The following is a 15,498-nucleotide window of genomic DNA, read 5'->3' on the forward strand; positions in this document are numbered from 1 at the left end:
ATGTAGGAGCTTATTTACGTTTTCCTCACATTTCAAAGGGAGTTACTTGTAGATTAATAGGCCGTAGGGTAGTCACATAATAATGGAAGGACTGGTAATTTCTTTCGGCCCCCTTTCCTTGCTACGGCAGCAGATCCCAAGGGATATCATTATCCCCTTTATTCAATCACCAACCAGTACCCCCCCACCTCCCGTTGCCTAATCCCCTCATTTCATGCAGGCAACGTTTAAATATTAAATTCCAGGTTCCTAGCACCCCCCCCCCTTGAAGAGGACCATATAGTTCTTAAATACTTTCCTTTTCATATCAACTTCAATTATTAATTGCTTGGAGACATGGTTTCAGATTTTGGGCCCGCAACCCAGTAATCTGTACTCATTTAGGAATCTTATTGTGTAAAAATGAAAATGAGCATTTTTTCATATAATTTTCGTCTTCATGTGCAAAAATCCCCGACTGTATGATTTGATATTTCCACTGTTGTATAATCTCTATTTCTCTATCAAGAAGATATTTCAATCATAGATTACGTGACTTAAACGATCAAATTGCCATCTTTAGAGTAATCTCTGTGTAACTCATTGCGGGATCTTTTTCTATATCATTTATAATTCAATATATGTGTAAGACAGATCTTATTCGGTTAAAAAGATATTAATCTTTAATTTCTGAGTCTGTATATCGATTGATATTGTTTTGTGTAATTGTGATTTTATGTTCTTCTTTATATTGTTTTTAAGAGAAATTATTCATTCATGTTTCATTTCTGGTTTCTAAGATTTTTCTGTCTATCTTCCTCTCCTATAACCCTACGCAACCATTGATGGAGACATTTAGGCAGAGATCATCGACACGGTTAAGACACGTTAAGAAATTATTCAGTTATTTTTCATTTGTGATAGTTCTAAAGATTTCTCTCCTTATCCTTCTATTCATGTTTCATTTCTGGTGTTTCTAAAGATGTTCTGTCTATATAATTCCTCCCCTATAACCCTACGCAACCGTTGATGGAGACATTAAGGCAGAGATCATCGAAACGGTTGGGGGACAGCAGGGGCGGATCCAGCCTTCGGCAATAGGGGGAGCCCGGAATTTTTTTCAGCCATATTTTCCCCGATCGGCCGCTCGAATATGATTTTTGCCGGGATTTTTTGTTTCTTTGAAGGGGTAGTCCTAATGGTCACTTTTTAGCTTTATTCTTATGAAACATAAATGTATAATACCATAACCCTTATTTATATAATGCGAGCGCGAAGCGCGAGCTAAATTTTTTGGAAATCTTATGTACTTTTTCCTAAAATTGTGAACATTCTGGGAAATGTTTGTTTTCCTGAAAAAAAAAGATGTGTATGCAAGTTAATAATTGCGAGCGCGAAGCGCGAGCCGAAATTTTTTGACATTTTTACCTAAGGAATGGAAATTCTTAGCACGTTTTGTAACTTAACAGAATATGTATATAATTGAACATGCGAGCACGAAGCGTGAGCAAAAAAAAATCGAGATTTAGACCTACTGAACAAGACACTCTATTCAATTAGTTTTGTAAATCATGAAAAGGATGAGTAAGCGGGGATCTTCCATACATTAACAATGCGAGCGCAGAGCGCGAGCAGAAAATTTTTGTATACGTTTTGAACTGTCGAAATTGTACCTGTTATGGACTGCTTGCATTTAGCCATGAAGACGTTACATATTTCAACATTCAAATATTGCGAGCGCGAAGCGCGAGCTGAAAAATTTTGACCTTTTTTACCTGAATAATGGAAATGCTAAGCACTTTTTGTAATCTTGAAAGGACTCTAAGTATATAAACTAAACTTTATTGATGCGAGCACGAAGTGCGAGCGGAAAAAATTCTGGACACTCTATTCATGTTTTGTAAATCATGAAAAGGATAAGTTATTTATCCGCGAGCAGACACTTTTTGATATTGTGATCTGAAACTGCACAATGATTTAAATAGAGAACAATCTGCGTATCTGAATTAACGTGTGTTTTAGATTTCGACCTAGAATTTGGGTATTCTAAGTACCTTTCTTATCATGAAAATCAATAAAGCGAGCGCAAAGCGCGAACTAAAAATATATGATATTCCGATCTAAAGGGTAAATTTAAGCTCTGTATTGCAAACACTTTGTGGGAAAATTGTGAATTGTGATGGATCACAGTTAAAAAAGAGCTGATGTATTTTATTATTATTACTTTGAGTTTTTACATAGGACCGGGACATTCTATAAGGGCATTATGTCATCATAAGAAAATGATGACTATCTTCCTATTTCTCTTTCTAAGCATGAGAGCGCGAAATCTGTTAATATTATTTCCTGAAAACTAGAAATTTAAAGCACTTTTGGAATTATGCATAAGATGCATGATATCTATCAATGCGAGCGGAAATTGCAAGCCGAAATTTTTGATAAACTGTCATCAAAGTAGTTTGATTTAGAATTAATATTGGGATATACATAACTCACTAATCAAAATGCTAGCGTGCATTGCAGCGCTAGCTGATACGTTTTGACAATCTGACCTGAATAGGGAACTTTTTGAGAACTTTATGGAATACAGGAAAATAATAGGTACCTGACAAATCAAATTTTGCGAGCGCGCAGCGCAAGCAGAAAATGATAATATTCAGACCGTAACACAGACATTTTACAGAGCACTTTTTTAAAATCAATTTGTAAATCAAACAAATAATGAAAGTTCAATTTCCCAGCTGAAATATGTTTTGTATATTGACTTCAAAGTTTGATATTTCAAGCTCCATATTGAGCAAGATGTGCAAATCCCCTAAAAGACAATAAGAGCGCGAAGCGCGAGCGAAAATTTTATATCCTAACAAATAGATTTTTCAAAAAATTATTTTCAAAGTCTTCCCCTCATGTTATTTTATTCAATCATGTTCCTCCTCTTATGTTTGCCTTTCTTCTTTTCTCTCTTTTCCCTTCCTTTTCTTTTTTCCTTTCTTTTCCCTTTTTTTTCTTTTTTTTTGCTCCGCCAATAGGGGGGCCCGGGCCCCTTGGGCCCCCCCCCCTGGATCCGCCTATGGGACAGTTCAGGGACGTTAAGATAAATTATTCACTTATTTTTCATTTGTGATAGTTCTAAAGATTTCTCTCCTTATCCTTCTCTTCTCTTTGATTCTATCTCTGGTTTCATCTCATGTACTCCTGATCCACTCCTCCCATATTCTACCCCCTCTCTCTCTCTCTTTCTCTTCCCCTTCTCCCCCTAACTCTCTCTGATTGCTCTCTCTCTCATCCTTTCTAGTTTGCATTCAAAGTTTGAACAGACTCGATTCAAATTTATGATATTCAGAGTTTAATGAATATTGAGAAAAACATAGGTTCAATTAAAAGAAAAACGATATAACAAACCTCCATAATTATGTGCTCGATCTACTTCGGGGTTAATGCGATTGGGTAGCTTTTAGAAAGCAACTAATGGGCCTAGTAACACAAAGGTTAGCAATTAAGCGCACGCTTGATTTTAACGATCGATGATACATTATAGTCAATGCAATCAATCGTAGAAAAATGTTCTACGACCATTGCTAAGCTTTGTGTATACGGGCCCCCGGTCGACTTCCCCTCGTTTGTTGTTTTTATATCTCATAAAGCCATCGTAAATCCATTTGTTTTCATTTTTCTCTTTTGTTTTGAAAGAGCTACTCTACTACACATGGAAGTCTACGTTAGCGAATGAAATGATCGAACATTAAAATTTATTGATAATGTTGAATTAAACGGATTTATATATTTACAAATATTAATTTTACAAATATAAATCAGTCAGCCTATCGATAACATATTAATTTCTGTATTTTCATGCTATTATACTACTTTTTCCGTATGCTGTAAAAAAATGGGCCTGAATAAGTGAATGAAACAATCAGGGAAAAAGTATTATTTCAAGCGGCTGTATCGATTGTATTTGCGATATACGATGACTTTCACATCCTACCGGGTACCCATTTAGCACCTGGGTCGAGAGTGGCAAAGTGTGGATAGAGGCCTTGCCAAAGGTACTAAAAAAATATATACAAGAGAATTTCATACTCGATAACATGCATTTCTAAAATATAAATCGTGATATTTACACAAGAAAAAAGTCATTTTTACATCAAATTCAAAATACAATGAAATGTTATTAAAAGAAAATAACCACAGATCGACCTGGAGTTGTTCATCTACGTTAAAGGTCTCTTGAATCATCGTATAAAGGTTTTTTTAAGCAGGTTTTTTATTAAAGAAAGGCTGTTGTCATGATCCTAAACTCGCAATCGAAAAGAATTCCGCATTTTGGGCTTGTACTAAAAAATAAAACTAGTTTTATTTTATTTATTTATTTTTATTTTAGCCTCGTCAATTATTTCAATTCATACTTGATTCAAAGTCCATTCGGAATATCGAAAAAGGAGCGGCTTAGTTTTGACACCGGTTTGTTTTCGTTATATGCAAAATGGGGATAAAGATTGAAGAAATGATCTTTAAAAAAATTGTAAATGGGTGTCAAAGTCATGGTTTTGTGGCGATCCTCAAGGTGATTATTGTATGATACACGAGTGCATTAGAACATACGCCAACCACTGGAATATACGAGTCGAATAACAATGGAACATTTGATTTAAAATTCAAGTTTAATTATGAATTCTGTGCTAATGCTGCAAGTCACATTTCCCCCCTACGGCCGCAGTACAGCGAGTCGAAAACGACCGTCTTAAGATTTTTCTTTCTACCAGCTACATTATGGTGGTTTGAATAAAATTAGATAAAACGGCTGATTTAGACTCGCCGTAAGGCGCCCGTAGTGTAATATGACTGCAACATAAACAATTCTTAAGAATGCATCTACATATACCATAATATAAAGATAGTGTAAGTCTGGTAATTTTACTATACATTGTATACATACATGTAAATACATTGTGTATATGCAGCATCATGCGAGATCTTCGAGATCTTGTATATAATGATTAAGATGAAGTTTATATCTCCATGCATCTATTCACAAAATGAATATGTGTCTATTCGTATCTCCTTCTGTTCACTAATATACAAAATACCATTATATTGCATCCATTCAAATTCAGAGGGACTTATGACAAATTAAAAGACTGAAAACAATGTTATTCTTGAGATGTCTTGTTTGCATTCTTAAAAGAAAGGAAATCAAAATGGAATTTTTTCAAGACTATTCTGAAACAATACCTATACAAAAAGTTTTTACCAGCAAATATTTCATTTCTCAAATAAATGGTTTTAAGCGGTTGGTACTTCTTTCCCTTTTGGAGAAGATTACATGATTAATAATCAAAAATAAAATGGAAGAATCTTCTAGACGGTCAAAAAGAAAGCATCTTATCAGTCCATCATCCACGATAATTTAACTGAATAGCAAATAGCGAATAGGCATGAGTATGATGGTACGAATACTTCGCATGACGTGAAAGCAAAATGGTCTAATACTGTAGAGTGTACTCTTTCTGCTTATGGTACGTTTATACCCCTTATTACACTGTAAATATATTCATTAGTATGTATCATAGTAATTCTCTTGATCTATTTTTAATTACGTTTGCTGATTACTTTGTTATATTTTCAATAAATGCTTAGTTATATTTCGGGTTTTAAGTTGATAATTTTGCTATCACTCGATAATTACAATGATAAGCACGATATATAGGCCTGTGTTTGTTGCAGACTGAATAGTATATTCAATAATCGGAAAATTGGTGCAAAATGACTTGCATTTTTACAATTCATTAATTGATTCATTTTATTTATCACTTGTATGTTGAATTAAATGTTAATATTTCCACGTTTTATCGAGCTTGTGGCTGCAACACATAGTCTTTTTTTCAATTAACACATTTTCTACGAATTAAATTGTACCGTATCTCTATCACATTAACTGATTTTATCATTGGATGAAGATATCACATGGTAAGTAAATTTATATCGACACGTGTTAAAGTAGATTTGTAGCAGGATGAAAGCATGTCAGTTTCCATACTACATGGTATTTTAGGAAATTGGGATTGTCAATTTCCTAATTATGTAAATGGAAAAAAGGAAAGATTGTGTCCTACCTTATATACGCCTACGATTTAACTGATGGAAAGGATGGCAGAGCAGATAGATATCACCTCACTGACAGTTGCCGCTCAAGTATTGCACAAGTCCCAAATATATTTACAATTTACAAAAGTATATGAAATGCAAAGTATAGAGGGTAGAAATCACAGTTGCAGAAGTATATAATTCGCGAAGTAGCAAGGCCTCACTAAATGCAGAGAACAGACTTCAAGAGATGTGATTTAAGTAGAGGAAAGCAAAATAAATCTGTAGAAGAGTAAATTGTAGGATCTCTGGTGGGCATGTGCTCCACAAAAGCAAGCTGACGTTGAGATGTTGTCAGAGCGAAGACAGAGAGTAGAGTGGTGATGTGGCAAAGTGGCAAGTTGGTTTTTGCCAGCATCACAAAAAGGGGTATGAAAGACCACACCCAAAAGAGAGACAAAAAGCAAGTTGAAAGGAGAGAGTGAGAGAGAGAGAAGAAAGAGCATCTGTGTAGTGATGCAGTATGAGTGCAGTGGGGAGCAAGGCCAGAACAATAAATCAGGTATATTAATGCCAGGTTGCCTTGCTCCAAGTCCATTATGTAAAAGTGAAAGGAAGATGTTTGTTTGTAAGATTTAGGCAGAAAATATGCATACAGTAGTAGTGCATTGCATTTGACACAAACAAGATTGAATGTAGAAGAGAAAAATACATGGAAAAAACACAGAGAATATAGGCTTATAAACTTATGTTGACATATGAATGAAAATATATACAGGAAAATAGTATGATATATACATGAAAATAGTATGAAGAAATAGTCAAGTCACTACAGTAGCTCCCCCCTAGATTTGTACAGAATAAAAATGTAACAAATCGACAAGGGAAAGGAAAAGTGCACTTGGCTATATAAAAAGTAAAGTATGAAAACTGGAAACACCAGCAGTGTTGAGAAAATGTTCAACCATCTCCGAAATATTGAACGTATTTTGCAGGGAATCTGACATGGCGACCAGAACGAGTCCTACGAATGTCAGGAGGAATATGCTTATCTTTAGGATCCACTGTCAAGTCAGTGGAGTGGGATTGTTCATGAACTTGAACATGCGGATCTTTATGGTGGAATGAAGGAGTGGTAGCATCCTGCTCGATGAAAGCCGGTTTCAGTCTGTCGACACTGACATTTTCGTGTTTACCATTGTAATCAATGGTAAAATACTTGTCAGTACGTCGGATGACTCGGAAGGGCCCTCGATATGGGGGCTGCAGTGGCTTTGTAACTGCATCATCTCTTAGAAAGATGTGAGATGAGGAATGCAGTTCAGGATGTACCTGTATGGGTTTAGTTTGTTTGCGAGCAGGAGTGGGATGTAATTCCCGCATCATTCTCTTTAGTCTGTGGGCATAGTTAGATGGGTCATCGGCAGAATCAATTAGTGAAGGAGCTACAAATTGTGCAGGTAGAGTGACTGTAGTCCCAAACACAAGTTCTGCTGCAGAGCATCCAATGTCCGCCTTGATTGCTGTGCGTATACCCAGCAAGACTAGAGGGAGTGACTCAGTCCAACGGATCTTGTTATGAGCCTTGAGAGAGGCTTTAAGTTGGCGATGAAAACGCTCCACTAAACCATTTGCGGCAGGATGGTATGCTGTTGTGCGGATGCGTTTAGTGCCAAGGAGGTTGGTGAGTGCAAGAAAAAGTGCCGACTCAAATTGCCTACCTCTGTCCGTTGTGATGGTAGTAGGTGCACCAAAAACCGCTACCCATCTGGCCACAAATGCGCGTGCTACCGTCTCCGCGGTGATGTCCGGGATAGGGATAGCTTCTGGCCACCTGGTGTAGCGATCAACGCAAGTAAGAAGGTAAGAGTTGCCTTCTGATGAAGGAAGTGGGCCAACGAGGTCAATATGCACATGGGAGAAGCGTGCATCTGGTGAAGTGAAAGTACCAAGTGGTGCTTTGGTGTGCCGATGTACTTTACACTTTTGACACTCGAGGCATGTTTTGGCCCATTTCCTGACATCAGCGTTGATGCTAGGCCAAACAAAGCGCTCTGTAATGAGCTTTTGAGTAGCTCTGATTCCTGGATGAGAAAGTCCATGAAGGGAATCAAAGATAGCTCTTCTATGTTTGGCTGGAACTACAGGCCTGGCAGTACCAGTTGAGACATCACATAGAATAGTAGTGAGGGAACCAGGAAGTGTTACCTGTTTGAGTTGGAGAGACGAGTCATGTACTTCAATTTCATCATCTTGGTCTTTTGCGATGGCCGCAAAGTCAATAATGGATGATGAATCCACTCGATCTATATACAGGCGAGAGAGAGCATCAGCTGCAGTGTTATCCTTACCTGAAATGTGAAGAATGTTGGAAGTATATTGAGAAATAAAATCAAGTTGCCGGATTTCGCGTGGCGAGTGCCGATCCGGTTTAGATTTTAGAGCGTGAGTGAGGGGCTTGTGGTCAGTGAAGATTGTGAATGCGCGACCTTCAAGAAGATGGCGGAAGTGCTTAACACCAAGATATGCTGCAAGCAACTCCCGACCAAAAGTGCTGTACTTCGTTTCGGCAGGCTGCAACCTCTTCGAGAAAAAGGCAAGCGGTTGCCAAACCCCATCGACCTGTTGTTGAATAGCTCCCCCGATGCCTACATCAGAGGCATCCACTAATAAGCACAGTGGAACATCAGTGCGAGGGTGAACAAGAACAGTAGCGTCAGCCAATAACTCTTTAACGTGATTGAAAGCGAGAAGTTCTTTCTCTCCAAGATCAATTGGCATGTTCTTTTTTGTTCTGTTTTTCAACAGATCAGTGAGAGGTTGTAGCACCTCAGCACAATGTGGGACGAATCGCCTATAGAAATTGATCAACCCCAGGAATTCTCTAAGCTTGGTGAGCGATGTAGGAGGAGGAAAATCACGAATGATCTTCACTTTGTCGCCAAGTGGGCGAATTCCTGTGTCGTCAACCATATGCCCAAGAAAAGACAGTGAAGATGCGCCAAACTGACATTTCGAAGGGTTGACAATGATGCCATACTCCTGTAGGCGATCGAAGAGCTGGCGGAGGTGTGTCTCATGTTCATCTATAGAAGAACTGGCTACCAGTATGTCATCTAGATAAACATAGACAAAAGGGAGACCACGAGTGACGGTGTCCATCAATCGCTGGAATGTCTGCGCTGCATTCCGAAGTCCAAATGGCATCCGAACGAATTCAAAGAGGCCAAATGGAGTGGTCACGGCAGTCTTGTGGATATCGCTAGGCTCAACCGGAATCTGATGATATGCCCTGACAAGATCAATTTTTGAAAAAGTTGTCTTACCTGCAAGTGATGAGGAGAAATCTTGCAAGTGTGGAATAGGGTATCGATCAGGAACAGTGCGAGCATTTAGCATGCGATAATCACCACAAGGACGCCAATCCCCGGGCGTTTTCTTGGGGACCATGTGCAATGGGCTTGACCAGTTGCTATCAGATTGTCGGATAATGCCAAGTTCAAGCATGTGCTCAAACTCTGCCTGGGCAATTCTCTGACGATCTGGAGCAAGTCGACGAGGGCGCGCTGCCGCGGGCGGGCCTTGCGTCGGGATGTGGTGTGTGGTGGTATGTTTCACTTCCGAGTGCTTGTAAACCGGTCGTGTGATATCCGGATACTTACGGAGAATGGAGTGAAACCGCTCCGATGAGTCATGTTGAACATACATCGGGCTAATAGTACCAGTATATGAACCACATCCCTGGACTGTAAGAGTGGTTGTGGTGTCTATCAATCGGCGGTGTTTGATATCCACCAACAGTCCAAACTGGTCAAGAAAATCGGCACCCAAAATCGGCGTGGGTATGTCTGTCACAACAAATATCCAGCGGAAAACACGCCGTAAACCGAGATCAAGTGTGAATGACTTTTGTCCGAAAGTCTTGATTGGCGATCGATTCACAGCCTGTAGCTGAATATTTGTTGCGTCAACCCTAGCCGGTTTTCCCAACTTTGAATGAGGGAAAATGCTCACCTCAGCACCTGTGTCAACGAGAAAGCGTGTACCTGTGTACTTGTCGTTGACAAAGAAAAGGCGACTGGGTTGGGTGCTGCCAAGGGGATTTGTCGCCGCTATTCCTTGGCGGGACCGTTTCCCTGGGCGTGTCCTGCTGAGAAAGAGCAAGGACTTATGCACTTTTGAGCACTGCTCCCATGCTTCCAGTGATACCAGCACTGGGCACCTGCATGCTGTTCACTGCGGTTCGGGCTGCGCGAAACTGACTGAGGGCGCTTATTTGAGTCTTTCGACTTGCGCTGCCGACTGCGACCTCTCCCGCGGTTATCTAGCAAGGAGCAGGTTAATGCTTGGACCTGCATCGTAAGCTGGGCAACCTGTGCAGAGAGCTGGTCGACTTTAGTTTCGTGCGCAGGGAGTGGAGGAGGTTGTGATGGCGCCAACTTAGACTGAATGTTAGATATGCTAGTTGGGCCTGCAACTTCGACAATTTTGTCCGAAAGCGCCGCCAAGTCCACCAAACTCACCCCATCGCTTGATGCGGCTAGGATGACCTGCACGTTGGTGGGCAAGCGTTGCAAAAATAATTGCCGAAATATGGAATCCTCCATTGTGCTCGTCCCCATCAATAGCTGCATCCGCCGGAGGAGTTGCGATGGCGACTTGTCTCCGAGCTCCTCTCCTGACAGCAACCGATTGAGGCGCGTCTGCTCGGAGACGGTCGTTCGCTTGACCAATGCAGCTTTTAATTTCTGATATGGGTTATCGGCCGGGATAGCTGTAATGATGTCCCTCACCTCCATAACTACCTCCTGTTGTAGTGAGGCAACTACATAATTGAATTTGGTAATTTCGGCGGTAATACCCTTCGTGTGAAATTGGGCCTCCACCTGAACAAACCAAATTTCCGGGTCGTTTGCCCAGAATGGTGGGAGCTTAATGCTCACCGGAGCAATAGAGGGTGATACTGGAGAAAGAATAGATTCAGGAGTAGAGGTAACATTAGGGGTAGTCATGTTGTAGAGTTAAGAAAAAAAAATGAGAAGTAGAAAGGAAATAAAAATGGAGAAATGAGAAGCAAGAATAGCGAAGTGAGAGAAATGAATAGAAGGCGATGAAAGAAAATTAAGGATTCAGGATCACATCGGGATCACCAGTTTAGGAAATTGGGATTGTCAATTTCCTAATTATGTAAATGGAAAAAAGGAAAGATTGTGTCCTACCTTATATACGCCTACGATTTAACTGATGGAAAGGATGGCAGAGCAGATAGATATCACCTCACTGACAGTTGCCGCTCAAGTATTGCACAAGTCCCAAATATATTTACAATTTACAAAAGTATATGAAATGCAAAGTATAGAGGGTAGAAATCACAGTTGCAGAAGTATATAATTCGCGAAGTAGCAAGGCCTCACTAAATGCAGAGAACAGACTTCAAGAGATGTGATTTAAGTAGAGGAAAGCAAAATAAATCTGTAGAAGAGTAAATTGTAGGATCTCTGGTGGGCATGTGCTCCACAAAAGCAGGCTGACGTTGAGATGTTGTCAGAGCGAAGACAGAGAGTAGAGTGGTGATGTGGCAAAGTGGCAAGTTGGTTTTTGCCAGCATCACAAAAAGGGGGTATGAAAGACCACACCCAAAAGAGAGACAAAAAGCAAGTTGAAAGGAGAGAGTGAGAGAGAGAAGAAAGAGCATCTGTGTAGTGATGCAGTATGAGTGCAGTGGGGAGCAAGGCCAGAACAATAAATCAGGTACATTAATGCCAGGTTGCCTTGCTCCAAGTCCATTATGTAAAAGTGAAAGGAAGATGTTTGTTTGTAAGATTTAGGCAGAAAATATGCATGCAGTAGAAATGCACTGCATTTGACACAAACTGTAGAAGAGAAATTTACATGGAAATAAGACAGAGAATATAGGCTTATAAAATTATGTTGACATATGAATGAAAATATATACAGGAAAAAAGTATGATAATATATACATGAAAATAGTATGAAGATATAGTCAAGTCACTACAGTATGATATAACGTAGATTACAGTGATACCTTCATGAAATATAACTTCTCGCAACAAGCAAAGGCGAGCATGTCTGGAGAGAGGGAAACCAAGTAACACCACCAAGTATCCAATGTCATATTAAGTGAATTGAACTCAACTCTTTCCTTCAGGTTCAGACCATCAAGATCATAGAGCCTGATCACGACGTTACTATTCTTCTCATCAACACTCGCTACATACACCCTGTCCAGCTCATCCACGGCAGCATACAGGTAGACACCCTCTGGAGCTTGTAGAGACTCACCAGCATTCCCATCCCTGTCATAGACCGTCACCACGCTTGGATCATGTGGATTGCCCCAACATGAACTCGTGACGATCAAACCCGTCCTGGTGGTTGATGCCTGATACGTCCTGTGCTTTGTTTGAACAGTGCGTTTAAGAGTGGATCCTGTCGGGTCATAGATATAGATTTGTGTTCCATAGTTAGTAATGATGATTTCATCTGATGGACTTCTGTTAACTCTGAGATAATAATAAAAATTGTTTCTCACGTGGATTGTTGCTTTCCTAGAGCCAAAGCGAGAGTAGAAGTGGGCTTCTGTAGAACCAGTGGACACGCAAAACGCCCCGTCCCGTTGCACAACCAGATCATAACAATTCATGTCATTTAAGGCTAATATGTTACTATATCGCTGCTTTCCTCCATTTGAATCAATGATATCAATACCTTGTGCATATCCCCCATTCCCGATAGCGACAGTGCTATTGGAGTACCTTGTCATACCGAGCATCACTCCCCGTAGATCAACACACGTAATGACTTTCATCTTGGGATCTGATCCTGAGATGCTCCCGAGGTCAAGCTGAGTATCGTCTGCTGGTTTGAACCTCTTCTCGTGTGCTTTCTTCTTAATAGCTTCCGCAGAAGTGTGATCAGTAACCTCCTTCAGCATGGCATCCAGCTCCTCACAGAGCAAGATATGAGCAGATAGAGTGTCTGTCTCAAGATGACCTAGTCTGTCGTTATTTACCAAAGTAATTGAACTACATATACTCTTGATCCTCTGTCGATCTTTTGACTTCAAGACGTCGAGGTCGTCATCAAAACTATGCTGTAAGGCATGTATCTGCTCGGTGAGATTTCGAAGATTTTCTTCCAGCTCCTTGGCCTTGATACTGTAGGCTTGCTTGACATCATCTAGTAGTGTCTGCACTGCAGTGTGTACCTCATGACGTTGTATTTCTATGTTCTGAATGTTCTTTTCCAGCTCTGCTTTCTTGTCAGCACATCGTTGAGCAAGGTCTGTCACCTACGAATTGAAAGTGATAAAAACAGTGAGTTAGATCTGGAAGTATTCCATAAAGGTGAAAATATCAAGTAATAATACTATAAAAAAAGAAGATAAATCATACAAAACGACATACGATGTTCTGAATAAGCTTGAATAGAGACAACATATAATAAAAAAATTGTACGTCATATTGAAACAATAACGACAATAATCACCAATGTACATTAGTTCAACATAAAGATCAAAGAACTGGATTAAATGCAACAACATTTTAGATGCTGATGATGGTATTACAGATCATTATATATCATTGTCAATCTGTATTCAACAACATCTATATATATTGTTGTTTTATTAATCAATATTCTGTTCTATAGTCTTATTTATTATATCATTATCATGACTATTATTATTCCTGTTACCTTAATTATTATCATTATCATTATTTTATTAGTATTATTTCTTTTTATATTTTTACTGTTAATGTTCTTAATATCTTGTGTATATCTTGATATTGTGATTATCATTATTATCGTCATCGGTTTCATCACCATCGTAATCATTAAAAAAAAATAGTGTGATCGTTGGTGTTTTCATCATAAATCTACATAGTGTCCACTGTGTTGGGTAATGTTTGATAGTACAAAAAATATATACATACTTATGTATTCTGGGCAGTTATTGTCTAATTCAGCAAAGTTATTACCCAATTATTAGTTTTTATTACCCAATTTGGACAGACTTTAACTAATAGTAGTATGGATAATATGTTGCCAAGTGATGGTTAAAAATTGGGCCTTTTTGCCCAACCTTTTTAAGAGTGTACGCTCTAAACATGTTGCCTACATTTTTATACAACTTGTAAACAGCTAAGTTTGATTATTGATATTTGATTCTGAAAAAATTCTGATTGTTTAAACTTCTAAACAACGACATAACTGTAAGGTTCAAATAGTGAACAGTGTTATATGGATTTTTATACAGCGTTTTTGCTGTGATAATTATGAATAAATTCACCTTCTGTCGCAACTCCTGCTCAAAGTTAACCTGGTTCTTGACTTTGTGATTTTGATGATCAACGAGTACGCACTTGTGACAGACATGGACCTTACAAACCTCACAAAACATGTCCTTGTTCTCTGGTTTGTGGATGGAACACTTCTCGAATAAATGACCAATGCTGACCTTCCCTTCGATGACATCATCAATGGAGACAATCTCATGATCTTCAAAGACTGACAGATATTGATGACATTGCAAACATTTATCACATATGTAGTTATTACAGGTTCTGCAGAATGAGACAGCATCTCCTTGAAGCTTGCAACCAGAACATTTTGGTCGCATCTCGAGGACAGCATTCATCCCTCCACACTTGGCGTGGTGATCGTCTACGCATCCGTTGATGGAGACATTGAGGCGGAGATCATCGACACGGTTGGCAGACAACTTGGTGATCTCCCTGCAGAGAGGACAGACCATGTGATCAAGGTCCTGGTGGGTTAGATCGTATTTCTTGAGGCATCGCCTACAAAATGTATGTTCACATGAAGTTAAGATCGTCGCCTCGACAAATATATCAAGACATAATGGACATATCAGGTTCGGTGAAGAACTTGATGCTTTCTCTGATCCACACTTCTCAGCCATCGCTAAATTAATTTACAAACACGAGATCTAAATTCCAACTATAAACATATACATGTATGTCTATCAGGACTAATGTATGTTGAAACGTCAAGTTCGAGTTATAACACAGTGATGCAGCTTCATATTATTGTCATACTTCAATACAAATTCAACTACAAGTCAAACACACCCACTTTGAACATCCTATAACAATAGAACTGGGTATTCCCAGCTACCTTTGAACTTGACTGCGCGTTATATATCGTTGATAGAGGGCGTGGCATTATCAAGATCGTATCTCTGTGCAAATTATGCATTTTCGTCTTCATGTGCAAAATCCCACATTTGGATGATTATATCTTTCAAATATATTATGCATCCAATTCTATTTCTCTATCAAGAAGATATTTTATTAGGTTACCAGACATGAATTTTCGAATTTTCCTTTATTAAAAGACAGTATTCTGTGTAACTCATTCATATATCTTATTATTTTTTAAAAAAGAAAA

General features: G+C 39.1%; 2 protein-coding genes across 2 annotated transcripts; both read right to left on the minus strand.

Annotated features, from left to right (window-relative positions):
• Positions 1-10,177: 10,177 nt before the first annotated feature.
• LOC121427702 lies at positions 10,178-12,040 on the minus strand. The gene has a single exon (XM_041624226.1). The coding sequence runs from the start codon at positions 11,076-11,078 to the stop codon at positions 10,179-10,181; it is 900 nt and encodes a 299-aa protein (XP_041480160.1). The 5' UTR covers positions 11,079-12,040; the 3' UTR covers position 10,178.
• Positions 12,041-12,094: 54 nt separating this feature from the next.
• LOC121427703 (E3 ubiquitin-protein ligase TRIM71-like) lies at positions 12,095-15,031 on the minus strand. Its single transcript, XM_041624227.1, has 2 exons — positions 14,378-15,031; positions 12,095-13,378 (listed from the first exon to the last, which is right to left on the minus strand). Exons 1-2 carry the CDS (start codon positions 15,008-15,010, stop codon positions 12,101-12,103), a joined length of 1,911 nt encoding a protein of 636 aa, XP_041480161.1. The 5' UTR covers positions 15,011-15,031; the 3' UTR covers positions 12,095-12,100.
• Between the last annotated feature and the right edge of the window lie 467 nt (positions 15,032-15,498).

Source organism: Lytechinus variegatus, chromosome 14 (assembly GCF_018143015.1).
Source record: "Lytechinus variegatus isolate NC3 chromosome 14, Lvar_3.0, whole genome shotgun sequence".
NCBI lineage: Eukaryota > Metazoa > Echinodermata > Echinoidea > Temnopleuroida > Toxopneustidae > Lytechinus > Lytechinus variegatus.